At 50.2% G+C, this 25,217-nt stretch overlaps 3 protein-coding genes across 5 annotated transcripts; 1 reads left to right on the top strand and 2 right to left on the bottom strand.

The window, feature by feature from the left end:
* The first annotated feature begins 4,015 nt into the window (after window positions 1–4,015).
* Window positions 4,016–8,561, top strand: C1QL4 (complement C1q like 4). Its single transcript, XM_036762037.1, has 2 exons — window positions 4,016–5,239; window positions 7,605–8,561. The coding sequence occupies exons 1-2, from the start codon at window positions 4,706–4,708 to the stop codon at window positions 7,782–7,784; spliced, it is 714 nt and encodes a 237-aa protein (XP_036617932.1). The 5' UTR covers window positions 4,016–4,705; the 3' UTR covers window positions 7,785–8,561.
* A 906-nt stretch (window positions 8,562–9,467) lies between these two features.
* LOC118849670 (trophinin associated protein) lies at window positions 9,468–16,115 on the bottom strand. 3 transcript variants are annotated; one of them, XM_036758613.1, is made up of 12 exons: window positions 15,772–16,115; window positions 15,359–15,626; window positions 15,077–15,213; window positions 13,996–14,075; window positions 13,514–13,566; window positions 12,287–12,420; window positions 11,793–11,912; window positions 11,612–11,695; window positions 10,676–10,933; window positions 10,216–10,579; window positions 9,745–9,920; window positions 9,468–9,589 (listed from the first exon to the last, which is right to left on the bottom strand). In XM_036758613.1, exons 1-12 carry the CDS (start codon window positions 15,916–15,918, stop codon window positions 9,557–9,559), a joined length of 1,854 nt encoding a protein of 617 aa, XP_036614508.1. In that variant the 5' UTR covers window positions 15,919–16,115; the 3' UTR covers window positions 9,468–9,556. The 3 variants fall into 3 exon arrangements, with proteins under 3 accessions (XP_036614508.1, XP_036614507.1, XP_036614506.1); XM_036758612.1 differs by lacking the exon at window positions 9,468–9,589 and having other exon boundaries at window positions 9,616–9,920; window positions 15,359–15,623; window positions 15,772–15,941; XM_036758611.1 differs by lacking the exon at window positions 9,468–9,589 and having other exon boundaries at window positions 9,616–9,920; window positions 15,772–15,941.
* Window positions 16,116–20,775: 4,660 nt separating this feature from the next.
* On the bottom strand, window positions 20,776–25,006 carry PRPH (peripherin). The gene is made up of 9 exons (XM_036760995.1): window positions 24,471–25,006; window positions 23,905–23,965; window positions 23,626–23,721; window positions 22,915–23,079; window positions 22,661–22,786; window positions 22,330–22,550; window positions 21,992–22,041; window positions 21,022–21,101; window positions 20,776–20,841 (listed from the first exon to the last, which is right to left on the bottom strand). Exons 1-9 carry the CDS (start codon window positions 25,004–25,006, stop codon window positions 20,776–20,778), a joined length of 1,401 nt encoding a protein of 466 aa, XP_036616890.1.
* Between the last annotated feature and the right edge of the window lie 211 nt (window positions 25,007–25,217).

A 25,217-nucleotide genomic window follows, 5' to 3' on the forward strand; every position in this document is an offset into this window, starting at 1 on the left:
CCTGATCCTTCCAGCTCTAGTCCCTTTTCTCTTTAGATTCAATCCCTTCTTACATATTACTGTTTTCCCACCCCTTTCCTCTTTGTTTTACCTCTTAAGTTCCTTCTGCCCTTCCTTTGGCTTTCTCCTATTCCTGTTCTCTCCTCATTCTCCCACTGGTTTCCTTACCTTCTCATTTCCCTGTTTTGAGGTATCTTGGGTTTTCCCTTAAACTCTCTACCCACTCAGAGTTTTGGAAGGATAAGTTTGAGCTGTGTGTTCCAAGAATAGGCCAAGGGACCATGATTGACCCCAAAGGTGTCTTGTGGGCCCTTGCAATATGCCATCATTGTTCTTTGTTTTCTTCCTCTCCTTCTGTTAAGGGGTTAGTAGGGTATAGAAAGAACAGAGAGTAATCAAGAAATGATGACCTTAAAGGCAGACATCATAAAATTTTAACATGAAAACTTCTTGGGAACAATAGGCTATACATATCTCATGCAAATAATATGCTAATAATATGCTAACCAAAAGCATGGTCTTCCTTACTGTGACACCTGGATGGAGCCCTGGGGAAAATTTTTTAGTGTCAACCCTTGGGTTAAAGTAAGGGCTGGGATAATGTCATTTTAGGTTTAAGTTATAGAGTTAAGGTTATGGAGTTAAGGTTAGTAATTGATTTATAGTTAGTCTAGGGATTGAGTTGAGAATTAGAATTACTGCACTTATGGCTAGATTTAGAATGAAGAGTAGAGCTGGGATTCAAACTGGTTTGGGTAAATGTTGGGGTTCTATCTGGGACAGAAATAGGGAGCACTGGGAACCCATCTAGAACCTCCACCTTTGCTCCCTGACTCAGGCCTGCTTCTCATTCCTGTTCTGGTTCACCTCTTAAGCCCTTTCCCCAAATCTTACCTGATTCTTCCTGTTTACCATTTACAAATCATCTTTTAGCCCTGCTAGACCTCTGTTTAGCTGACTGGATCAGCTGACACTAAGTTCTCTCTCTCTCTCTCCTGCTTTTGTACCCCTGCTCTTCATCCCCTTGTGAACTCACTCTTAACCTTGATGTCCCAGGGTTTGCTGCTAGGCCCTGGTCCTCCTAGCCCTGTCAAATGACAGCTGCAGAGGAAGAAAGAAGTGCCTGGTGAGCTAGAAGCATCATTCCAGAGTGAGGGGGAAAGTGCACCATAACATGAATAAATTCATGGAGCTGGCCCCCTAGCTCCCTCCACAGTGCTCCATGCCCCTCCCCCGCTGCAGCCCTGCTGGGCTCCCACAGCTCTACAGTCAACAGCTCTGCTCCCCACCCCCAGAGAAGCAAGAAGGTGAGAGAACGTCTGCACTGAGAAAGAAAGATTGAGAAAGAAGAGCTGAAGGAGGTTTGTGAACAAGGGTTTATGGAGGGTGGGCAAAGGTGTAGGAAGGGCTAAGAAGAAAGCTTTGAGGATATGAAAGGCTGGAGAAGGAGATTAAGCAGAGGTTCTGCAGTGAGAGCAGAGGCTAAGAAGGAGAAAGAAAAAGAGAGCAAAAGAGGGAAAAAGAAAATGCAAAGTGAAGGACAAAGATTGGGAACCAGTTTGGTCAGTGGGGGATGAACTCAGAAATTTGGGAGGAGCACAGGGTAAGATAGAAAAAGGGAAGTGAGGAAGAAGGCAGGGGAGGGAGAGAGAGAGAGAGAGAGGAGAGAGAGAGAGAGAGAGAGAGAGAGAGAGAGAGAGAGAGAGAGAGAATAGGACAGAGGAAGCTGGGGGAAAGCAGTGTGTGCTTGGACCTGCTCTCTCTCTCTCTGCTCTGATCCATCCATCATCCCAGCCTGGGGGATCTGCTTTAGAATTAGACATGCAAGGGGCTGTCAAGGCCCTCAGCCTCCCCCACCCCAAGACAAATGGTGACAAAGACCTTGGAATAAAATTTGTATTTATAGTTCGAAGAGCCAGCCCCTCCCTTTCTTTCCACTACCAACAGTCTCCATCCACTACCTGACCCTCTTGAGCTATCAAGCCCTCGCCTAACTCTCCCCCCCTCCTCCATCCTTCCCTCCTTGTCTTACTAAGGGAAGGGAGGGGGAAAGAAAGGGATCTGTCCCAAGAGGGCCAGGACCCACCCAGGAGCTCAGAAAGCAACAGATTGTCCCACAAACCTCACCCCCTCAGATTACTGTTCAACCCAAGCCCAGTAATGTCGAAACATGTTGTGACTCCCCATGGTCCAGGTCCTGCTTCAGTACTATCTTCCAAGACTCAAATCCTCTGCCCTAACCTCTGACAGCAGTTTCCTGACCCCATCATCCTGGCTCCCCAAGCATCTCTACTCCTTCTTCCTTCTCATTCTCCTATTTGAATTCCCCAAGGCTGCTGATTCCATCTTCTGTCCTATAAACACCCAGTCCTTGTCATTCCTAGGGGTTTGGAAAATGTAAGTATGGTATCCTTCCTCTAGAACTTTCACCTCTTATTCTGGAAGGGAACTCTAAAGTCCCCTGCCCTTGTGATTTTTTCTCAAAAATCAGAGGCACAAACTATCACGGAAAGGCAAAGTCTATCATTAAATCTACAGACTGATTTACATTTTTTTTTTTGCATAGCTAGTTTCCATTTCTCCTCTCTACCAACTATAAAGGATGGGAGTGGGACACACACACACACACAGATAAACTCAGATAATGGGTTACAATTTTCCTTTTTCTAGATTAAAAGCAGGGCCAATTTCTCACTCTCTAAGTAGATGTGCCAAGTGCCTGCTGTGCCTGGGCCAGAGATAACTGGGGACGAGAGGGGTTGTAGGCTTGGCTGAGGCCTTTGGAAGGCACTAAGATTAAATTCAGACCTTTTCCATCCCATTCTTCTCCCATGCTGCAACCCTGAGAAATTTCTCCTGATGCTCTGTGCCCCGTTCAGTAGAATTAGACAGCCTACATATACACAAGACAAAAGGACACCCTCCCCCAAAACACTTTCACACAGAAATAGGCATTCATAGTAACACACAAATGAAGGTACACAGTGGAACATAGTTATATTTCCAAATAGCATCATGTAATTTTATGATCACATAATGCAATCATTTTCAGACTCATAAACACCGTCATGCATAAACACTGATACATATTTAAATACATACAATCACATATACTTACAATTATGTAAACTCACACGCAGTCATATAAACATATAGCATGACACAGACCCATAAGTCACACACAGAGAAAGACCTGTTCAGTCATTCAGACATATACAGTCTCACACAGACTCTCACACGCAGTCACATTCGCTCTCTTCCGTTTGCAGAGAGTTGATGTGTTACATTGGAGTCCGAACACGGACCTGGGTGTCTCTCTGCAGCTCGCCATTTACATTTCTCTGGATCTGTCAACCTGTCTCCGCTCTCCTGTCTCTCCCACTCTATCTCTGTCTCTCCCTCTCTGCGTTTCTCTCCGTGCCTTCCTCTTTCTATCTCCCTGTCTCTTTGTCTCTGTCTCTGCGTTAGTATTTGTTTGTCCCCTTTATTTCTTGGTGGTTTCTTTTCTATCTTTCTGCCTGCTTCATACTCATTTTTGGTCTGTTGCCTTTTTTCAATGCAACTCAACAAGTATATATTGAACACCTGCCCTGTGTTAGCGCAAAGCCAAGCGTTATGGGAACAATGTCTTTTCTTTCCCTCTTTCAATTTTTTTTTGCCCCTCCATTGTCTTTTTCTCCCTTTTCTCTCTCTCCACCAAGTCTCTCAAGTATTTGCCTCTCTCTCCTGGTGTGTCTGTCTGTGCATCTCGGTATCTCTGTCTTTTTCTTTCATACTGCTTCTAGCTTCTGTCCAGATTCTCTTAGCTACATGTTTGTGGGACCCCGGCCCTATGTTTTCGGGGGCGGCGGAGTAACTGGGCCTCCCCTTACAGCTGTTTCCTGGGGTAGAGAAGAAGAGGAAAAGACCGAAGGGGAGGGCCAGTCCTCTGCCCCGCCCCCGCCCTCCCCGCTCTTAGCTGCAGGGGTCGCTCCGCCTCCGGCCGCTTATAGCGGCTCCCGCCGCGCGGCTGCTCACACAGCCCGCTCAGCCACTCCAGGAGGGTGGGAGGGAGTGAGAGAGCCAGAAGGAGAAAGAGAGTGAGAGAGAGGAGCGGGACTGGGGCCGCTGCCAGGGCTAGGACCGGAGTGGGGTCAGCACCATCCCAAGGCCAGAGAGCTGAGCCCTATGAAGAGTTCGCATCAGGTTCGTGCCTCCCGAAGCGCAGAGCCCGGGGCAACCGGCCTGCGGGGGGTAACCCCCGCCTGGTCCAGGACCGAACCGTCAAGGGATTCGAGAACCCAGGAGTCCGGGATTCGTGAGAAACACACCATTCGAGGAACCCGTGACCCAGGTATCTGAGATCCGTGAGTGTCGAGTAGTCAGGGCGAATTGAGGACGCAGGGTCCCCAGGTCCCTGGGCACCGAGCCGTCGGGGGCTGCCCCGGTACCAAGCCCCTTGGCAGCTGCTTTAAGAGACACTTTCGGGGTCGGAACCACTGCCGCAGGAACCTGCAGGGGCAAGAGGCCAGACGAAACCGTCGGGTGGGGTAGTTCCGGCCAAGGCTCTGATACTGCCCCAGACCCTGTTGCTGTTGCTCTAGGAGAATCCAGGGTAGCTGCCGCCGCAACCATTGCGCCCAAGAGTGAGGAGGACCTCTTGGCCCTGGCCGCATCCCGCCTAAGCCGCCGCAAGCGGGTGGTGGGCGCGGCCGTCGGGGTGGCCATGGTGCTGCTGCTACTTGTGGCCATCCCGCTGCTCGTGCACAGCTCCCGCGGGCCCGCGCACTACGAGATGCTGGGCCGCTGCCGCATGGTTTGCGACCCGCATGGGCCCCCGGGCCCAGATCCCGACGGGTCACCCGCTTCTGCGCCTCCATTTCCCCCAGGAGCCAAAGGCGAGACTGGCCGGAGGGGCAAAGCTGGGCTGCGAGGACCCCCTGGTCCACAGGGCCCGAGAGGTCCCCCAGGAGAGCCCGGCAGACAAGGGCCCCCTGGACCCCCAGGCCCAGGCCCCGGAGGAGCAGTGCCCGCTGCCTACTCTCCCCGGATAGCCTTCTACGCTGGGCTGCGTCGGCCTCATGAGGGCTACGAGGTGCTGCGCTTCGACGACGTGGTGACCAACGTAGGCAACGCATACGAGGCGGCCAGTGGCAAGTTCACCTGTCCCATGCCGGGTGTATACTTCTTTGCCTACCACGTGCTGATGCGCGGCGGCGACGGCACCAGCATGTGGGCAGATCTGATGAAGAACGGGCAGGTGAGGGACCCGTCCCCAGTCCACCGCCCAATATCCCTGACCTGCCCGCCCCACCCCTATTCCACCACCCTAGCTTGAGCTCCTCAGGAGCGACACTTCCAGTCTCCCCACTTGAGACAGCTTCTCTCCTCCCCATCCCCTTGACCCCATTCCATACACCCCGTCCCCCCACCACATACACTCCAGAGGCCTTGGACTGGGTCCCAGGCAGAATAGAGGGGTCTCCAGCCCGTTGGGTCTCTCTGCCCGGTCCGGCTCTTGTCATTCCCGACTTTGGGCCGAGCCCTTTTCCCTCGTCTAGACTCCTTCCACCTCCCCTCCTCTTCTGCTAACCCCGAGACCCAACATCCCTTGGGCGGTCCCTGCAGTCTCCAACACTTTGCTATTTTTGCTTATTCAAAACTACCTGGGTTGCCTTCTACCGGCATCTCCCCGGAGTCTCTTCAATTACAGTTCCAAGCTCCCGACCCTGTTGTCCCCTAGAGTTTCCGCCGACGTCCGTTGGCAGGCAGGTGGGCGCCGGTTTGCGGCTCGCACGAGATTAGGCTCTGATTTTGAAGAAAAAGCTTGTTTGTTTGTTTTTCAAACGCAAACAACTTCAATCCACCACCTTACCACCACCCCCATCCCACCCCCACCCTTTTTTGCCTAAATCGCAGAGGCTAGCGGTCTGCTTCCTTTCTTAATTGCCACTTCCGAGCTTTCCAGAGGCAGCAGCCCAAGGTGGGATAAGAGTGCAGAGTCTAGGAGGTGAAAAGGAAACGAGATTCGGAGGAAGAATAACAGGAACGGAGGAGAGAAATATACTGGGCAGAGCCCCGACTTTAAGAGCCCACCGATCCCGGTGGCTGAGGTTCTGACTCCCCCGTCATCCCTCTGGTTCGAACGCTTCCGAATAGTCCCCAAATACACCTGCACCTGTTGGAACTCGCCCAGATCCGATCGAACCCTGGTATTACGTGGTTCGCACAAAGAGGGTGGAGGAGGTGTGGGAAGGAAGTCCAAAGAGGAGCCCCATGGCCAGTACCTGTGGCTGCTGCCTTTGGTTTGGGGAAACGGGAGCTCAGGTTCCTTTTGCCCACAACATCACGAGGGCAATGATCAAGGACTAGGAGCTAAGGCACTAGGGAATGTAGCTAAGGGAGTCCTGAGCTAGAAAGGGTAGGAGAGCTCTGCGCTGCGGTTCTAAGAGCAAGTCACTAAGCTCTCTAGGCTAAGCTGGCTCGGTAGCACTCGGTGGGAGAGGATTTCAGTGTATTCCTTTTTAAACGCTGGGCCAAGTAAAGGGAGATTGTGGATCTGAAGCAGTCAGGCAGCTGTGCCCCGGAGGGTGACCCCAGGCTATGCCAGATGGCTCCTGGGTTTGGGGTCCCCATGTCTGCTTTTCCTGTTCTTATGTCTTCTTGCTTCTGCCCACGTATACTACTGTCCCACTGCCTTCACAGTTCTGTGGCTGTACGTTTCCCTGTCTCAGTGTCTGTTTGTCCATGGTTTGTCCTGGTGTCCGTGTGTCTTTCAGTCCATTCACACCGACTGGCGACTGTTTCTTTGGGTCTCCCTTTTCCCCTGGGCTTCCAGCCGCTGACAACTGAGGAAAAGTGTGTGTGTGTGTGTGTGTGTGTGTGTGTGTGTGTGTGTGTGTGTGTACCAGGGCTGGGGCGGTGCCCATTCTGTATTCTGGGCGGATGGCTCCCAGGCTGCGGTCCAGGGGACGGTAAATAGTGATTAGAATAATGATGAATAATTAATGCGTTAATAACCAGCCCCTGCGGGACTGGAAAAGAAATGCTGGGCGGGGGTGTAGGAAGGGGGAGGAGTGGTTGACAATCAGATGCTTGAGGTCGACGGCAGCGAGGGAAAAAAGAAAGGAGAGCAAAGGCACTCCTGGGTCTATCTCACTAGGCTTTTAACCCTAAAAGCAGACTTTAAAATTTCGCGATATCAGTCAGGTGGACTGAATTCTTCCATGTCTGGTCTAAGCAGAAAAAGTGCTGGTTAGAGACCTGAAGCCCGAACTTTTAGCTCCCTAGGCTCAATCAGTTTAAGAGAAAGGGAATTGACCAGTATGATAAGTTGCAGGGAGGGGAGCCAGCTAACCCAATCAGATACTGCAGTGCCCCAGGGACTTACGGGCTTCTGGGCAGTGTCCGAGCTGCCATTCCCCCTCCCCCCAGTGTGGTTAGCTTTGGGGAGTAGGAATGGGAGAGAGACAGGGCCTGGGCCTGAGTTCCTAGGGATCCGCAAGAGGAAACTGAGACCCCCCCGATTGCCAACCGATCAGTCAGAAAACGAAGGGGGAGGGTGGGCCAAATACCAGGAGCCCGGACTACTGAGGTTGTCCTCGACATCGGTCCCCTTACCCCAGGTCCGGGCCAGTGCCATCGCCCAGGATGCAGACCAGAACTACGACTACGCCAGCAACAGCGTCATCCTGCACCTGGACGTGGGGGACGAGGTGTTCATCAAGCTGGATGGAGGCAAGGTGCATGGGGGGAACACCAACAAGTACAGCACCTTCTCTGGCTTCATCATCTACCCGGACTGAGCCCTCTCCCGACCCGCCCTCACTGAACCATCAGGGCTGAGCCCTATCCTCAGCCGTTCCATGCCCACATCTTATTCCTTTTGCTTAATTAGACTGCCAGGTCACAGTCCCTGCTTCTCCTTCCAACTCCAGACATAAAACAACAGACTGAAAGCTTCTAGGGGATCAGCTAAGCCTCGGGGTGGCAGAGCGGCATAATTTGGGGAGTGATCCTTGTGGAATAGAGGACTGAATGAAGCATTGCAGCACACAGGTAGGTTCTAGAACCAGTGGTGTTAAGTGAGGCACAAATAGAGGTCCTGGAGATGGTTTGGCCCTAGGTTGGGAGGGAGGGCAAGGATTCAGAGCTTGATTTTCTCCATAGAAAGGTAGGACAGGCAGAAAGGTAGGCAAAAGATTAGGCAAGTAGATAGTGATTTACAACAAGTAAACACCAGCTACTGGACACCAGCATCTGCGGGCAGGGAAGGGAATCCAGAGCAGAAAATATGGACTCCATGAAGTATTCCAAAGATAGGACTAGGCCTTGGGCTGGGGTGCTGCTCTTCTCTCCCCTCTCTACCCACTCCCCCATCTCCAGGAGGTCGAGGCTGGAGATTGCTGCTCTTCAGTCCTTATGCAACTGAATCCAGCTTTGGTCAGTAAACTGAAGAAGCATTTTCTGGCATTTTAGACCCAAATTGTGCAGCCCCATCCCTACCATATCCCACAATTAGACTGAGCCCTAAGGTTACGGTTACTGTTCTCTCTTCTAATAAAATAAGGTTTGGGACATGCATAGCTGAGTGTGACTTGGGCTGAGAAGGAAAACAGTTAAAAGAAAACCACGTTGCCTGCCATTCAGGACTCCAAACATCCCTACCATACTGAGTCCAAACCACTTTAGAGAAATAGGCACTGGATTATAGAGTGAAAAAGGATGGAACCTCAGGGGAAATACTGAACCCAGGAAAAACCTAGGTTTCAACACAGGGGTAAGTCTCAGCTTCTAATAGGTGGGGTAAGGCCTTATGTTGGAGAGACCTTTTGACTTGGGAGTGAGCAGGATGTGATGCCAGGTTCTTCCTCCAGAACAGGAGTTCTTAACCTGGGGTCCATGGACTCCCAAGGAGTCCATAAACTTGGATTGGAAAAAAATTAATTTTTATTTAAACATAATTGGTTTCCTTTGTAATTTTATACATCTTAAAAGCCTTATTCTGAGATGGGATCTGTAGGCTTTACTGCCAGACTGCCAAAGGCATCAATGATACACAAAAAATTTAAGAACCCTTGCTGTGGGCTGGTGCCTCTACTTATTCGCCTAATGTCAAAGGAAAAGTGACAATGAAGGAGAGGTGTTAGTGGTATGGATGGGATTTGGGAAGGAGTGTGCTCCCAGGGAGAATACCATTGACATCTTGGAAGGGTATGTAATTTAAACATAACCAGATGGAAAGCAGAGTCCCTAAAACTGCCTTCAATACACAGGATAGCCTGGGGGGGTGGGGTGGGGGCGGTGTTGAGGAATGAAGAAAGGAAGTCCTGAGAAATTAAGTGCAAAGGTCTTAGGAGAAGGTTGGTAGTGCCACCTCATGGACAACTGATACAGTAGCAGCCTCAACACCTTTATGTCAGAGGTAAGGGGTCCCAACCTCAAACTACTCTTCTCTCTGCCCTAAAAAGAAGGAAAACAACACAACTATGATCATAAAATTTTATTGAAAGATTAAAAAAAAAGTCCATGTATAATAAATAAGGAGGAATGAAGTGTGGGGAGGTTTGGAATAGTCCTAGGGAACTGGAGAAGAGATTGGAACAAAATCCTAGAAAGAGAAGAGATCCTATTAGTCTGGATCCTCCTAAACTCAGGGCCATCACCCTCACACCATTGATTCTTTGCCTGAGTCTTCACTGGGCAAAAAGCCTATGACGCCAGACAAGTCTGCCCCTTCTCCCCCCATTGCCAAGTGAGGTTTACCATGGCCTCCTGCCTCTCCAGCCATGTGGCCACAGGATTCTTACAGATCCTCTGGGGGCCAGGAATGCCTCGTCCTGTATAGAAGGCACACTCGTCATCCAGGCAGCCTTCATAGAGTAGTCTAATGGCTTCTAGCCATGCATTTAGTTGCTGGCATAGGGCTAGGACAGCAGGACCTGGGGGCAGGAGGTTGAATGAAATGAGTACGTAGAGAAGTAGGCAGAGATCTTTCTGACTATTCAATCTGAAGGTAAAGTTGGCCACAAGCAAGATAGCATAGGTATAAGATTTTTCCCCTCTCTATGCCCTACATGAAGAGGGGATGAGGCCAAGGTGAGGCAGAGAAGGAAAGGTAGGGCACCCTCTTATTCAAGGGAGTGACTCCTCCCTCAGTATCCAGGAGAGAGTGCCCTTGCCTATATATCTGGTCCGTCCCTCCGCCCCCCACAACTCTTATATCTGGTTCCTTACCTATAGTGCCCATGGGACTCCTTAGGGAGTCAAGGGAATGGAGAGGAATGCTGCCACAGAGGGGACATTGGAAAAAGGTCAGGTTGGTGGAAGCTGTGGTGCACATGCCAACATTAGGTTGCTGTATGAGTTCTTGAATGCCTGGGCCCCCAGTGGAGATGGATTCCCCAACATCAGGGTGCTGCTTAGGTCCTTGGAGGCTGGGAAGCGAAGAACCATGATCTGAGGGCTCTGTGATACAAGGAATCATAGCCAGCTTGGGCTCAATCATTTTACGGTGAGACATGCCACTCTGGTGGCCATCCTCTACCTTAGCCAGCCCTTCTACCTCCTGTTGTAGCAGCTGCTTCAAGATATTGATGCGCTGTAAATAAGACATACACATCGTTTTGAGACCACTCAGTCCCCGTGACAATCTCCTGGAGGATGGGGCTGCTACCCCTACGTCCCTGGGACCCACCTCATGTCTGCTCAGCTCCAGGGACATCGTGTTCGATGAAGTTGCTACCCCAACATCTCTGGGGTCCATCTCATGCCTACTCAGTTCCAGGGACATGCTGTTGGTTGGAGCTGCTACCCCTATATCTCTGGGGCCTGCCTCGTGTCTTCTCAGTTCCAAGGACATTCTGTTGAGAGGAGTCATGGGGGAGGGTTTCTCAGGCTCCTTCTCCGGACTTGCCCAGCTCTCTTTATACAACTGCTTGACAACAATCCGCTCCTAGGGGAAAGATACAATTGGGAAGCCAAAGTGATGTGGAAAGAGGCAGTTAGGATCCTTGCAACATCCAAAACTACTAGGAAAATGCAGGGTCCTCTGTCAAAAGGGACCAAGGAGGAAGGGAGTGCATTTCTCTGAGGCAAAAAAAAAACCTTCCTAAGTAGCTCTCTCTGAGATCCTATTTGTCCCCAAATATTATGTCAGAGGTAAGGATATACATGACCCCAAATATACTAAGAAAAGTCAGTATCGTTTAGGGGACAGAGGGCAAAACGAGATCCTCAAGATTTGCTTCTCACAAGGAAGAATCAGAAGGTACTTTAACCAGAATTTTGGTAATGAGTACATGTAAGAAAGGCCAGAAGGATATCTTTGGAGGATGCTCAGAGCCAGATAGAGGGCTGGATTTTATGTTAGTAACAACTCCCATCCACTGCAGTCTCCTGCTAGTCACCCAGGGCAATAGCAGCCTCCTCAAGACAAAACTGTAGAGACAGGCCTATCACACATGACCAAGGAGATGTCAACACACTGAACCACAAACTCAAGGCAGAAGGAAGATTTAGAACAAAGGCAGGGGGGATGCCAAACCAGCCAAGCGCCACTGCTTTGGTTCTCCCTGCTTCCAGGTCTCCATTCTTGCTGGTAGTATTCACACTGCTTCCTCCTCCCTCTTACCTGCTGAACACTGGGAGTTGAAGCAGGGGTGACCTGAGGAGTCCTGGAGAAGACAGACAAATGACGTACCACAGAGTAGGAGGTCTGTGGAGAAATCAGAACGTGGCTAGAACTTGTTAGGCCAGACAACTCATACTAGGGTGACTTCCTTCCTTAACCCTAACCCCACGTATGTACAAACCAGAGTTGATGGATGGGTGACAGGTACGCGACTGGCCAGTCCAAAGGGTGAGGCATGGCCTACCTGGCCAGCAGTGAACTGAATCTGAGGAGAAGAGATCCAAGGGAAGCTAGGGCTATCCTGTGGGAGAAGAAGGTGAAGAAAAGTGGGAAAGAAAACACCAATCTGCCTTGCTGATAACCTTAGATTACTCTGAAGGGAGACAGGTAAATGTAAATGAATTTCTGCTAACTTATCCACTGGAGAGAGGCTAGAAGGTTGGGGCAGAGAGAATCAGTTTCATTTTAGGAAGGCCTGGATGTGTTCTGCTTTAGACCTAGGCCTCTGAACTTGGGCCTTCTGGATATATCGATATTACCCTACCCACTTGCTCTTATCCTCAGTGCTAACTGCTACTGGGGAAGTCTCCCAAAAGCTGGAACTTTCTAGCTCTCTCATTCCCAAATATCCTTGATTTCCACTCTCTTAAGATCTTCTCTGGACTCTGATCTCACCATGGAGAGAGGGGCTTCATGTGTTCCTTCTAGTGGCACCTGCTGAGCAAGACTGTGGGTTTCCAGTCCACTTGGGGAACTGTTCAGCACTTTGGAGTAGGCAGGGATGTTCGGCTCTCCTGGGGGTTGGTGAGCTACGTAAAAGAATGACACTCATTCAAACATTTGTCATATGCAACGTACTGTGCTAGATACCATGGAGGTAAAAGCAAATAAAACAAAGAAAGATTAGACTATACACAGAAATGAGAATGCGAAGTGTAACACAGGGGCATAAAGTCCTATGAGGCCAGATAAAGGGAGAAATCACTTCTGGCTGGGGACTGGAAAATCGGGGAAGGCTTCATAGGGTTGGTCCTATTTGAGCTGAATCTGGAAGGATAAGTGAGACGTTAGGGGAGGGCAATCAGGCACAGGGAACAGCACGATCAGAGGATTAACTGATTCAACAAATACGTACTGAGGACCAACAACGGGCTCATCCCTGTGAGCTGAAAAATGTTGATTTAACCAGCAGAACATAAGCTTCTTGAGAGCAGGGACTATTTTTTCATTTTGTCTTTGCATCCCCCTTCCCCCTTGCCCTAGGGGCCTAGCATAGTGCTTTGAACATAGTATAAGTGTTTAATAAATGCTAATTGGATTGGAACTGGTATTTAATGTATATCTATATAAAGGCTATGAGGCAACTAGGTGGCCAAGTAGATAAGAGTGCCAGGCCTAACATCAGAAAGACTCATCTTCCTGAGTTCAAATCTGGCCTCAGACACTTACTAGTTGTATGACCCTAGGCAAATGACTTAACCCCGTTTGTCTTTAGTTTTCTCATCTGTAAAACGAGCTGGAGAAGGAAATGGCAAACCATGCCAGTAACTTTGCCAAGAAACCCCTGAATGGGATCAGGAAGAATCGGACATGACGGAAGAACGACGTGTTCAGACTATATACTAGAGTCAGGATAGGCAAATTTTCAGAAGCAGCTTGTTAAATTGGGACCTTTATTCTCCTGAGGGGTGGAAAGGTGAGTGGTAGTGATAATCATACCCACTTGGCGGGGGAGGAAACTTTCAGATGGCACATATGGAAAGCTACACTTGGGGGCAGACAGAATGTTGGCTAGAAAGAGTCATCCCTATGATCATGCACTACCTAGTTTATACCTCCTGGTTCCAAGCTTTGATAATGCCATCCTACCCCCTGTAATCCGTTATTTCATTTTCACCTCACCTGGTAGCCTTGTTCTCGCCCAGGGCTGTCCCGAATCACCACCCATTTGGGTCCTGATGTCAGAGGGAACAGGAGTGTTGAATTATGCTCTACCTGTCACTTAGGACTATCCCCCCTGGGAAGTTCAACTATTGACATAGTCCAAGGCACCCCCGGGCCACTTGGAATAGTGGGGATTTCTGGTGACACATCAGTCAGACCCAGGTAAGATCCTGGATTACTAGTGACCCCTGCTCTGAAAGGTCAGGAAGGGTCTGAGGAAGTTGACACCATGGTAGAAGCTCTGCTACACTGTAACGGATTCTTTTATTTTCCCCCTCCCGCAAGGCCTTCTGATTATTTGAGTGTTAAGGCCATGGGCAGGCCCATAGTCATGAAGGAAAATGTTGGATTGTTCCTTTTCAGTGAGTTACAATACTATCCCATCATACCCCTGAATCTATTATGGAACAAGCCCCTTTGAGCCCAGACCCACTCCTTACTGGCTGATGACATTTCCTCCTGGTGACTCTTGATTGCTACTGAAAAATGAAGATTTGGTATGACGTCCTGGAGTGTGGACCTAAAGCAGAATAGTAAGGGGTAAGAGTGTAATCCACCGTCTACCTCTAAGTCTCATCTCAAACTCCATTCCAACTTTTCACACCCATTCCTTTCAGTACAATCCAAAAATCCAACATTTACAAAGTCTTTAGTACGTGCAAAGAGCTGGGGATACAAACAGGCCTTGATCTCAAGGGTGGGTTTGGGGGCAAGTTGAGAGGAAGGTTGCATGGAAAAGGTAATACAGGCCTTGGCTAAAGGCTTTTAAAAGGCACCCATTAGGAAAGAAGACATTCCATGCAAAGGATGGACTGTAGGTACAATGCTCTTTACCACTCTCCCCTCTCTAGATGAACTGCATCTCCTTGAGGCCTAGCTGCCCCCCATGACTACAGAGCCAGGAATAACCCTATTTCATCCTACTTACTACCTTTTCCATCCTCAGGATCCGGCACAGTCCCTTGAGCAGAGAAGGTGCTTAATACATGCTAATTGGAATCAGCCTGACTGCCTCTTAAGGTTCCAGAGTAAGGGTTTGTAACTTGGGATCCATAATTTACCAACAAGTCCATGGATAGATTTTAGGGGGTCCATGAACTTGGATGGGGAAAAAATTACACTTTTATTTCAATAGAACTGGTTTCTTTCTGTAATCTTAAGTATTTTATTTTAGACATTTTATATCATTATTCTAAGAAAGGATGACCAGGGCTTCACCAGATTGCCGAAGGGATCTGTGACACAGAAAAAGCCTTAAGAATTCTGCTTCGGAGCCTGAGACCTGATGCCCTGGGCCACTAGAATTGTAAGAATTTCTTGAGCTTACAGATGTTGGAGAATGTATGATCTGGCTCACCGGCCCTGTTTCAGTCAGAAAAATCCAGAAAACTAGACAGAATCCATTATGTCTATAGAGGTCTTAGGGACCCCAGGGAGAGGTCTGGAAACCAAACCAACTGCTGTTAACACAAGGCTAGAGACGTTTTTTCTACCCAGATATCCCTTATTCCCTCTACTCACCTGTACCCCAGAGAGGGTACCTTTTTGATTTTGCTTTCCCCGGATCAGCACTCTTTGGGCCAGACCAGTCTGGCAGCTGTGACCACTGCTAGTCACCTCCACACTTGACAGCCTGGTGGCCAAATCTCCAGGGTCCACTGAAAGAAGAAAGGTGATAGAAAGGAGTGACAGTGGGTGAAAGGTGGAGGGGAGAAAGTACCCTGCCTCTAGGTGGTCCTAGTCCCACACTACCCTCATGGGGATGCCCAAGGACAGAACTCGAAGGAACCTCCAGGCACTTACTCAGTCTTGTTCCTCTCCCAGTCGACCTCGCTGTGGCTGGTTCTTTTCTGTCCAAGCCGTAATCAACAGTCAAGAGAGCTGTATTTCTAGACCTTAAAGCGGTACCTGGCCTAGGCAGAGGATCAGCCTCCACATTTTGCCCCACAGAGCCAGGGCTGATTTCCTCAAGTGGGGCCCGGGGTCGAAGGTTTCCCTTCAGGCCCACAGTCTGCTGTTTCAGCTTGTGCCTAGGGCTGACTAGGTCTTTCTGGGCACCAAACACCTTCTGCTGCATCATTCCCCGGGGGCAAGGAGAGAACAGAAATTTAGGGTTCAGTGTGAGCGCTGGGAAGAATTTATAACCTGTCTGCACCTCCACTCCTCCCCTTCCCCCGCCCCCTCCCCGGCAGGGGACCAGCCTGGCTCAAGCTCACCTTTGGGTCCCGATTCTCCTGGCCGGAGCCTTGGTACCCCCCACCAGAAAGAAGCAGGCATTTCCGGGTCAACACGGGAATCCTGCTGGGGGTGGAAAAGGCAGTTTGCAGATGGGTGTCCATCAAATCCCCGCTGGTAGTCATCATGACCACTCGCGGGGTGAAGAAGGACCAAGGTCACAGCCTTCTTCTCTCTCTTCCCCCCCACGCCCCCCCACAAGACACGGTCCAAGAGTAGGGCCACTTCCGGCACTAAGGCCACGCTACCACCTCCTTCCAGCCCAGCCGCTAACTAACTAGAGCGACCCACTTCTTCAGTTTGTAAAATACTCATTCAAAGGTTCTGATTGGCCCGTGCGCTCACTCGTACGGAGCGTGGACTGGAACCCCGGCGTCCAATCCGCAGAGAGTGGGCGTGTCCTGTCTGATGGGCATGCAAAGGGGCGGAGCACTCGCCCCTGCTCCTCCTCCCCTTTCCCTCTCTCCCCTCTCCTCCCCACCAGGAAAGGATGGGCAGTTTCCAAAGGGCCTGCATCCCTACGGTTTATCCGCTGGCCTGGAGCCTGGGGTGGCGGGAGGGGAGGAGAAGGAACTGCCTGGGCTGGGAGTCGCGGTGGGAAGAAGGCGGTCGGGGTAAGTCCCTCGAGATCCCGCGGCCGGGAGGGGATGGACCCTCGGGAGGGGAGAAGGGGGAATATTGACAGGTTCGACCTAGCCCTGACCGCGTGACGACAGGCTTCGTTGACGTCATCCCTGGAGCCATTTTGAAACGTCTTCGGTGGGCTTCGGCGGTTGGGGGTGCAGGAAAGGGGCTGGGTGAGTGAGAGCCCTTCGGGGTTCGCGGGTGTGCCACTGCCCCGCTCAGAAGCCTTCTATGGCTCCCCGTGGCTTACTGAATAAAGTCCGTATTGTATCTGCCTTTATTGAGAAGCTTCACGATGTGGGAGAATGGTCAGTCCAAATGCTTGGACTTCTCTGACTCGTCTCCTTAACTCCGTGCGTGCTCGTGCTCGAGCATCCTAAGGAAGCTCTCCAAACCTCATGGGGTTTTAAGGAAGGTGATGAGGTGCGTGGCTAGGAGTTATCCTGGCCAGGTGATGAACTCTTTATTTACTCTATCCCCTATTAACTCTGATTAAAACCCTGCCTCACCCTGCCTGTCTCAAATTCCGCCTTGTCGAAGCCTTTCCCACACCTGCAGCTTGTGTTGCAGCTTGTTCAGACCTCTCTTATACTATTACCACCACATAGTATTTTTTTTAAAGTTTCTGTAAGGACCAGAAAGCCCCACAAGTTTGCACAGAGGGAAAATGAATTTGTGACTATCCCAGTCCTGTCTAGGACTGAGAGAGGACAAGATAGCTGTATTGTCCCAAGTGTGATCGGGATTTTGTCATTCAGTCAAGTCCAACTCTTTGTGACCCTCTGGGATTTACTTGGCAAAGACACTGGTGTGGTTGCCGTTTCCTTCTCCAGCTCATTTTACAGATAAGGAAACTGAGGCAAATATCGTTGTGACTTACTTAAGATCACACTGCTAGTGTCTGAGGTCCAGATTTGAATTCAGATCTTCCTGACTCCAAGTCCAATGCACTATCCACTGTACCACCTCGCTGCCCTAGTATTCTGGACAGAATGATGCTAACATTCATGATATTTAATACAAATAGCTATCTCTGTCCTTGTCTTATCTCCATTACTAGACGATAACCCTTGTGAAGACAAGAATCGTATTCTTTGTAAAATTGCCCAACAATGCCTGTCATAAATATGTAATATACACTCAAATATTTGTTGAATGAATAACTGAATGGTGGTTCCACTGAGGGTAGTTGCTTGAGCCTGTTGTCTGAAAAACCTGGGACAAGGTGAGAGCTTCACAACCTCAGGGTTCAGGAAAAGGGTGGGAAAGGGTTGAGAGTTGAGGGGGAAAGGGAAGCTGAGGGAGGTCCATATTGTCATCTCTGCAGGGGGACTGGGTCTTCCTTGGAGAATCGATCAACATTTATTAAGTGCCTATTAAGAGTGCCAGAGATACAAAGACAAAAGAGCTCAAGGAGCTCACGCTAGTGGGGAGAAGACAACACGTAAAACAGAAGCTGAAAGGGGGAATGGGGAGAGGGTACCCTGTAGAAGGGGATAATGAGGTGGCTGCACTGGGCTCCCTCCTTAACTGGAGGAGCTGTCTAATGTCCACCTTCCAGTCTGTCCAGTCAGAGGGAGGGAGGGGTCCCAAGGCCAGGTAGGGTACTCAGGAGGAGTGAATTTCCAAGTAGATTCAGTCATGCTGGAAGATAAGTTAGACCGCTTCTCAGTGGTGAGAATAAGTAGCACTGGAATCTCCCTCCTCAAAGATCTTTCAGGGAGGGGAAAACAAGTTGGATTGTCCTAGAGGAGGGTTGCCCTGCTCAAAGATAATGGATGGATGCCATGGTTTGGAGTTTCTAGCAAAGAGCAGAGGTTTATTTTGGTATCCTGACCTTTTCTCAAGAGTCAGGGTCATTCTTTGGGTCTATAGAAAGTAACTGGAGAAGATTGATTAGATTCATGTTTCTTTTTACATTTATTGGCAATTTCCCTCTAAGCGAGTGATTTTAAATAAACTAACCACTACAAGGGGAGAAAGACTCAGGTCACATTTGTAAAACTTATGGATCTTAGAGGTTTATTGAAAGATTTGCTTTGTAGCCAGGAGAGGTCTCGGGACTGGAGGGAATGAGATCCTTCTCTGGTCAGTGTTTCCAGTTGGCTCTCTACCAGCTACCCAAAGACTACAGGGGCTTGTCATTTCTGATCATTGGTGGGAGAAAAGAATTAGGAATTACGCTCCCCAGGGTGCTAATGGGGAAGGGGTAGATGTTAACCCTCTGGGTCTCTGAGAAGTTTGCAGGATGGCTTTCCGGAACAGCAGAGTTCTGCTATCTCAAATCAGCTTGGTGGTGGTGGTGGTGGTTTGGGTAGATTGGGTAGAAAAACATCTCCCAAAATGGCTCACAGGCTTTTCCATATTATACAAAGAGGGTTCCATTTTTGTCCATGTAAAAGATGGTTAAATTTTTCTGGTTCCCAGGTAGCAGTGACTGGCTAAATGAGATGCTGAGAATGGGATGGGGTTGCATCCTTCTTCTGAACCCTTAGGATGCAAACTGTGTTATCGACAAGAACTAGGGTGCTACAAAAATTTATTTCATGGACTGAGATGAGCATTATCACAATTTAGGAAAGAGGGAGAGATCTTCCCAACAAACACAATAGTAAGATTTTGTAGGTAAGTAGAAAACAAAGTAAAGACAGTTTTCACATTACCCAAATTTGACTTTACTAAAGAATTCTGAAAATCTGCATTCCCAAAAAGCACCCATGTTAACTTTACTGTGCTCTCTTTCTCTTTCCACTCCTGCCCCTAGGCAGCCTTGCCACTCCCTAAGACCCCTAAAAAAATCTTCGATGTAAAAGTAGAAGAACTGACATGGGAAAGATCACCTCACCTCCTTGAAACCTCCTGCACTGAGAGAGGAGGCATTTGCCCCACTCTACCCACCTGCCAGGTATCTGGCCCCCCACAATGTATCCTCAGCACCATCTAAAGGGGCGACCCACAGTTGGGTTATTACGTTACTTGGGATTTGGGGTTTGGTGGGAACTAGGCCCCAAGCACATGTGTCTCTGTGTGGGTGCACCTGTCCTCTTCTGTCTTTGTCCATCCTTCCTCCCAGTTAAGCCAGGCCCCCATGTGGCTGGCCCTGCTTCTAGTGTTCCTCTTCCTGCTCTCCCTTCTCTGTCCCTGGCCCTCATCTATCCTTGAAATGTATGCTGGCTCCCTCCTTCCACGAGGTGGGGGTGGGGGTGTGGGGATGGTGGTGCAGCCCTCTTTCAGGCAAATTCACATTCTGTAAAAATCATTTTACGTAGAGGTCTGCAGAATATCGGCTGAGAACTTTCTGTATGCTAGACAATTTTTCTTGCTATTAACTAACTTGACCCACTGCTCTGGGAAATTGCCTTGGGGCTTACCTCTAGAGGAAGGAAAATAAAACTTTGGCTTCAAGGAATTACAACTCTTTCTTTGGGTTCTTTGTATGAATGAGTTGACTAGATTGTGGCTGCGGTGGGAGGATCTTTCAGAAATCTTCTAATGTGAAGGAGAAAAAAGCCTCAGTTTACCCGTGCCCCTGCCTGGGTATGTCTATGTTCTCTAGCAAGCTATGTTGACCTGTTTACATTTGCAGAGGAACATGGGCATTTGTGGTTGCAAAAAAATGGAAATAGGAAACATATCAACGTTAAGAATATAGCACTACTGAGTCCAGACATCATGGAAGGCATCGCCACAGTTGACCTTTTTTGTCCCTGGCACAGGATTCTTTAATGGCATTCCCCCCTGCCCCCACCGTGCTCTGGTCTGACCACATTAAAGGTTAGTCCTGAGGACATTATTTGGCCTGGTGGTGATGCCAGAATGGTGTCAGGCTGGGGTGGGAGGTACAGCCCATGCTACCTCTTCAGGGTTGTGGTAATGAAGCCATCTAAAGCCCTCCTCCCACCACCCTATCCCACATCAGGCTCTGAGCCAAAAGTCTCTTTTGATGGCAACTTTGTTTTATTTATGATATAAGCAAGATGCAGAGATTTAGCAGAGATAGGGGAAGGGATCCTGGACTGCATATACTCCCAGGTTTCAGGGTAGGGGGAGTGATCTTCAGGTCAATGGGCTCACCCATTGGTTGGGAGGGGGTGCAATTAGGATGGATGCTAGGCCACAGATTGCAAAAGGACCAGAAGAGGCCACACTCATGTTGTGGAAGGGGGAGGCCCTATGCCAGGAAGATTGGAGAATGCGTCCACAGCACCAGCTAAAGGGATGACCCATAAGTGGGTCATTACATTATTCGGGGTTTGGTGGGAACTAGGCCCCAAGCACCATGCAGGGTGTAGGGGCCAGTTCAGACCCCTGATCTGGAAGTTTAGGGAGATAGTAGTAGGCATCTTTGGTTCATTGAAGGTTTAGTAGCTGTGAGTAGAAGACTTATCTATTTCACTCCTCTGTTCCTTGTGGGACTCTGTCACCACCTGCTGGGAAGGACAGGCGTAGTGGGAATTGAGGCCTGTTGGCTCCCACTGCTCCCCCCCATTATGAAAGCTGGGGTTTACCCTTCCCTGGCCTAAGGAACGACAGCTTTTACCCCACCTGTCCATCACCCCCACTTCCCTAAGGACCTCCTGATGGCCCTCAGGTGCTTCCCAACTCACCTCCCCATCTCGAGTTTCTATGGTCTTGATCAAAACCATCTTTCGGCTATGGGTATCTGAGGGAAGTTCAGGCTCAGGCACTTAAGAGAGCAGAGAATTGGGGGAGGGCAGGTAAGATGGAGGGGGGGACAGGGAAAGAAAATAGTCATAATAATAATAGTTTACACATTTTACACAGTTTCACAGCATTTTAAGGTTTATGACATTTTACAGGTATTCTCATTTGAGCCATGTAACAATGGTCTGAGATAGTTGGTACAAGTATAATTATCCCCATTTTACAAGTTAGGAAACTGAGGAAAGGTAATGTACTATAGTGTAAAGAACATGATTTAGTCATGAGAGACCTAGGTTTGTATCTCAGCTTTGCTTCTGGCTAGTTATGTCACCTGAGGAAGTCACATCAGCCCTTTCAGCCTCCGTTTCCTCATCTGGCATGTAGAGATTATAACACCTGTACTGCTTACCTCAGTGTATTGTTAAGAGAGGGCTTTCTAAAGCTTAAAATGTCATAGAACTATGAACTATTAAGTGACTGGCAGAACTGAGACTTGAGCCCAAGCCCCCTCCAAATCAGATGTTTGTTGGTGAGTGGAAACTGCAAAGGGCCCAAGTGTGGAGGGGAGGGACTCAAATCTCTTGTCTCCTTGGAGAAATAGGGAATAGAAGTTATTCTGGGTTATAAAACAGAGCTGGGATAGGAGACCTAAGAGGTACAGCTAGTAAAGACAGCCTGGTGTAATTGAGGGAGCTGGAGATCTGAAGTCAGAGCATCTGGACTTGACTCCTTGCTCTGTTCCTCACTGATCTTGGGCAAATCACGCCCCGTCTGTGAGGGATTTCAGTCAAATTGTTTAAGGTCCCTTTTGACTAAATCCTGTCGTCCAGTGGGGTAGGAAAATGAAGGCATCTAGAGGTGGAGAAGGTGGTAGGAGCACAGCTAGTGTGTGCGTCTATATCTGTGACTCACCAGATGTTTTCATGCTGAAGGAGGCAAAGGAGTGGATTGGCACAGAGATCCTGGGGAAGGGGTGAGGGCAGTGTGATCAGAGATAGGGCATTCTTCCACTTGTCTAGTCTCTCAGCATCTTCAACCCCTTCTTTTCTCTAGTCCTTCAGCTACTCCTCTCCTTCCTTCATTCCCTCCTTCCTTCTTTCCCTCATTCCCTCTTTACCTCCCTCTCTTCCATCTTCACTGATCACTATCCCCTACCCAAGCCTGCTCCCTCCTCTCACTCTCCCAGATCTCCCATCCTCCTTTTCCTGCCCTGTAGTGTTTATCCCCACCTTGTACCCCATTCCTCCCACCTGCTCTCTTCTCCCTCCAGCAGCTTCCTGTAGGTGGCGATCTCAATGTCCAGGGCCATCTTGACGTTGAGCAGCTCCTGGTACTCACGGAGATGCCGAGCCATCTCCTCCTTCAGCTGCCGAAGCTCTTCCTCCAGCCTGGCAGCCCCGGCCTGATAGCCCCCAGCCTCCAGGGCAAACTGCTCTTCCAGCTCTCGAAGTTGCCGAAGCAATGCCTCATTCTACCGAGGGTAGGAGGGCAGCTCTTTATTTGGCCGCTCCCTCGCCTCCTCCCCTGCCACCCAAGTTTCAGGTAAAGCCACAGAAGCCCCAGCATCTGGATGGCACTTACAGTCCCCCGAAGCCCATCCACTTCACAGGTTAGACTCTGGATTTGCCTCCGGGACTCATTCATCTCCTGCTTGGCCTGGCGAAGGGCCTCATGGTTCCTATTGGCAGCATCTGACAGGTCTGCATACTGGGTAGAGTGAAGGAGTCACAGTTGAGGATGTGAGTTCTAGCCCCCCTCCCCCCGCACCTTGCTCTTCCAACTTCCCTTGCCCTCAGTCCCTCTTCCCCTGCATCCTCCAGCCTCCAGGTCCACACCTTAGACTTGTACCATTCTTCTGCCTCCTGCAGGTTTTTCACCGCTATGCTTTCATATTGAGTGCGGATATCTCTGAGTGCCGCTGTCAGCTCCGGCTTCACTGTGGCCTCCACCTCCACCTGCACTTGTTGGCTCTCCAGGTTCACCTGTAGGTCCCTCAGCTCCTGCCACCCAATGACCACACCCCATATGGGTCCACCACACTATCCAGACATACATCTCATGGACACTGGGCGTATTTGCCCATAGTATCCCAGATGAACGCCACACCCAAGAGGTCAGAACTGCCCCCAGGCCAACCATTTCAGTAACAGGCAAGCCACCCAGGAATAGGCAAAGGAACCCCTAAGTCTCAGACATAGAGACAATTTCATCCCTATGGAACCCATCCTTTCCCCTCTTCTTCCATATCCACATGTGCCACATAAAAATGGGGAAAAAAAGAAGAATAACAAAGACGAACAGGTAGGGGTAATTAGAAACTGGTCTCCCCAATAGAGGACAGAATTGTCCTTGTCCCTGGGCCTCTCCTGTGTCTGCTTGCAGGGATGCAATTCTGTTGCTCACCACCAGATGGTGCATGGGCGTGAGTGAGCACCACTTAGTAGGGTCAGGAGGCAGCTCTTTTCTAAGGCCCCTCCTTCCTAATAGACCCTTCCCCTCCTACCCTGCCACCCCCCACCCCCACCCCATTCCAATCAGGCACCCACCTCCTCATGGAGCTTTTTGAGAAATTCTATCTCATCCATCAGGGACTCGATCTTCCTTTCCAGCTCCAGGCGGGACAGTGTGGCATCGTCCACATCCTAGGCAGGGGCAGGTTGTTGAGAAGGCAGTGAGCTGGTCAGATTCTGTGAGGATATGAACCTGCTCCTGGCTGCCTTAGAGATCCCATCCACCTCCCCCATCACCAGAGATCACTGACTCTCTGCCCAGGAGGGGAGGTGCCCAGAGTGATGCCACAGCTTGGGGGGCCACGCCCTGCTTACCTTCCGGAAAAGCACCAGATTATTCTCTGCATCCTCTCGTTTATGTATCTCCTCTTCCAATCTGACAGGTACAGTAGTAAGAGATTGGGCCCAGGAAACACTGCTCAGTCTCCCCCCACAAGACCCTTTCCTTTGATTCCCTTGGCTACCACCTGAGACAAAAACTAGGAGTTCTGGGTAGAAGTCACTCCAGACCACACAGAGGAACCAGGCATTGTGACACGATTGCTCTAGGCACCCCTAAGTGTTCCCCTCAGGGGTCTGTGAAGGACTGGATGTGGAGGGAGACAGGGATGTCCCCAGGGAGACACAGAAAAGGAAGGACCAACATCCATTGCATCTAGCCTGGTGCTCTATCTCTGGATCCAGGGTGAGCCACACCCCAGCTCTGTGTCATCTGGGGGAGTAGCAGAGTGGATAAAGCCACCTGATGCAAATCCCATCTCCTCCCATCCCCATTTCCCCCAACAGATGATTCTTATCCTATTAAGCTTCATACCCCTTCCTCCTTCCCCACCTGTCCCACTCCTTGGGCCCCTTTTCTTCTCTAGGCAAGTTCCCCTGACCTTTGCTTGAGAGCAGCCAGATCCTCTGCCAGCCCATCCCTCTCCACCTGCACCCGGTCACGATCTCGGCCCAGCAACTCCAGCTCCCGACGAAGCTCTCGAAGCTCCTGTTGGCATAGTTGGTCTGCCCGAGCAGGCTCCTGACCTCGGACCTGACTCAGCTCCCCCCGTAAGGCTGCATTCTGTTGCTCCAGGAACCGAACCTTCTCTATGAAGCTGGCAAAGCGGTCATTGAGCTCCTGGAGCTCCTGCTTTTCATTACTTCGGGTGGCCAGGAACTCCTGGTTCAGGGCCTCGGCCAGGGAGAAATCAAGGCGTTCTGAGGGTAGGCGCAGGGCACCTACCCCAGCTCGGGGGCCCCGGAAGCTCCCCAGACGGACAGAGGAGCTGGGGGATGGAGAGGTCAGCAGGCGGCTGGAAAAGCGGGAACCTGAGGAATAAGAGAAGGATCCTGGGGACAGTGAGGGTGGCGCCCCAAAGGTGCGTCGGTATGAGGTGGAGCTGGAGCTGGTTCGAAGGCCTGATAAGTGACTCATGGTGGCTGAAGACTCTGGGTGCACACAGCCAGCCAGGGAAAGACTGCAGAGCAGCTGTGGGGGTTGGGGAGGAGATGCTGATGGATCCCGAGGCTGCTTTATAGCCCAGCCAGGCATGAGGGGGGGCCGGCTCCTCCCACTGGCCTGACTGCTGAGTCTGAGTGGAGGCCAGGTGGGAAGGGGGCTGCTCCATCTCCCTACTAACCCTCCA

This window comes from Trichosurus vulpecula, chromosome 5 (genome assembly GCF_011100635.1).
Source record: "Trichosurus vulpecula isolate mTriVul1 chromosome 5, mTriVul1.pri, whole genome shotgun sequence".
In the NCBI taxonomy this organism is placed as follows: Eukaryota; Metazoa; Chordata; class Mammalia; order Diprotodontia; family Phalangeridae; genus Trichosurus; species Trichosurus vulpecula.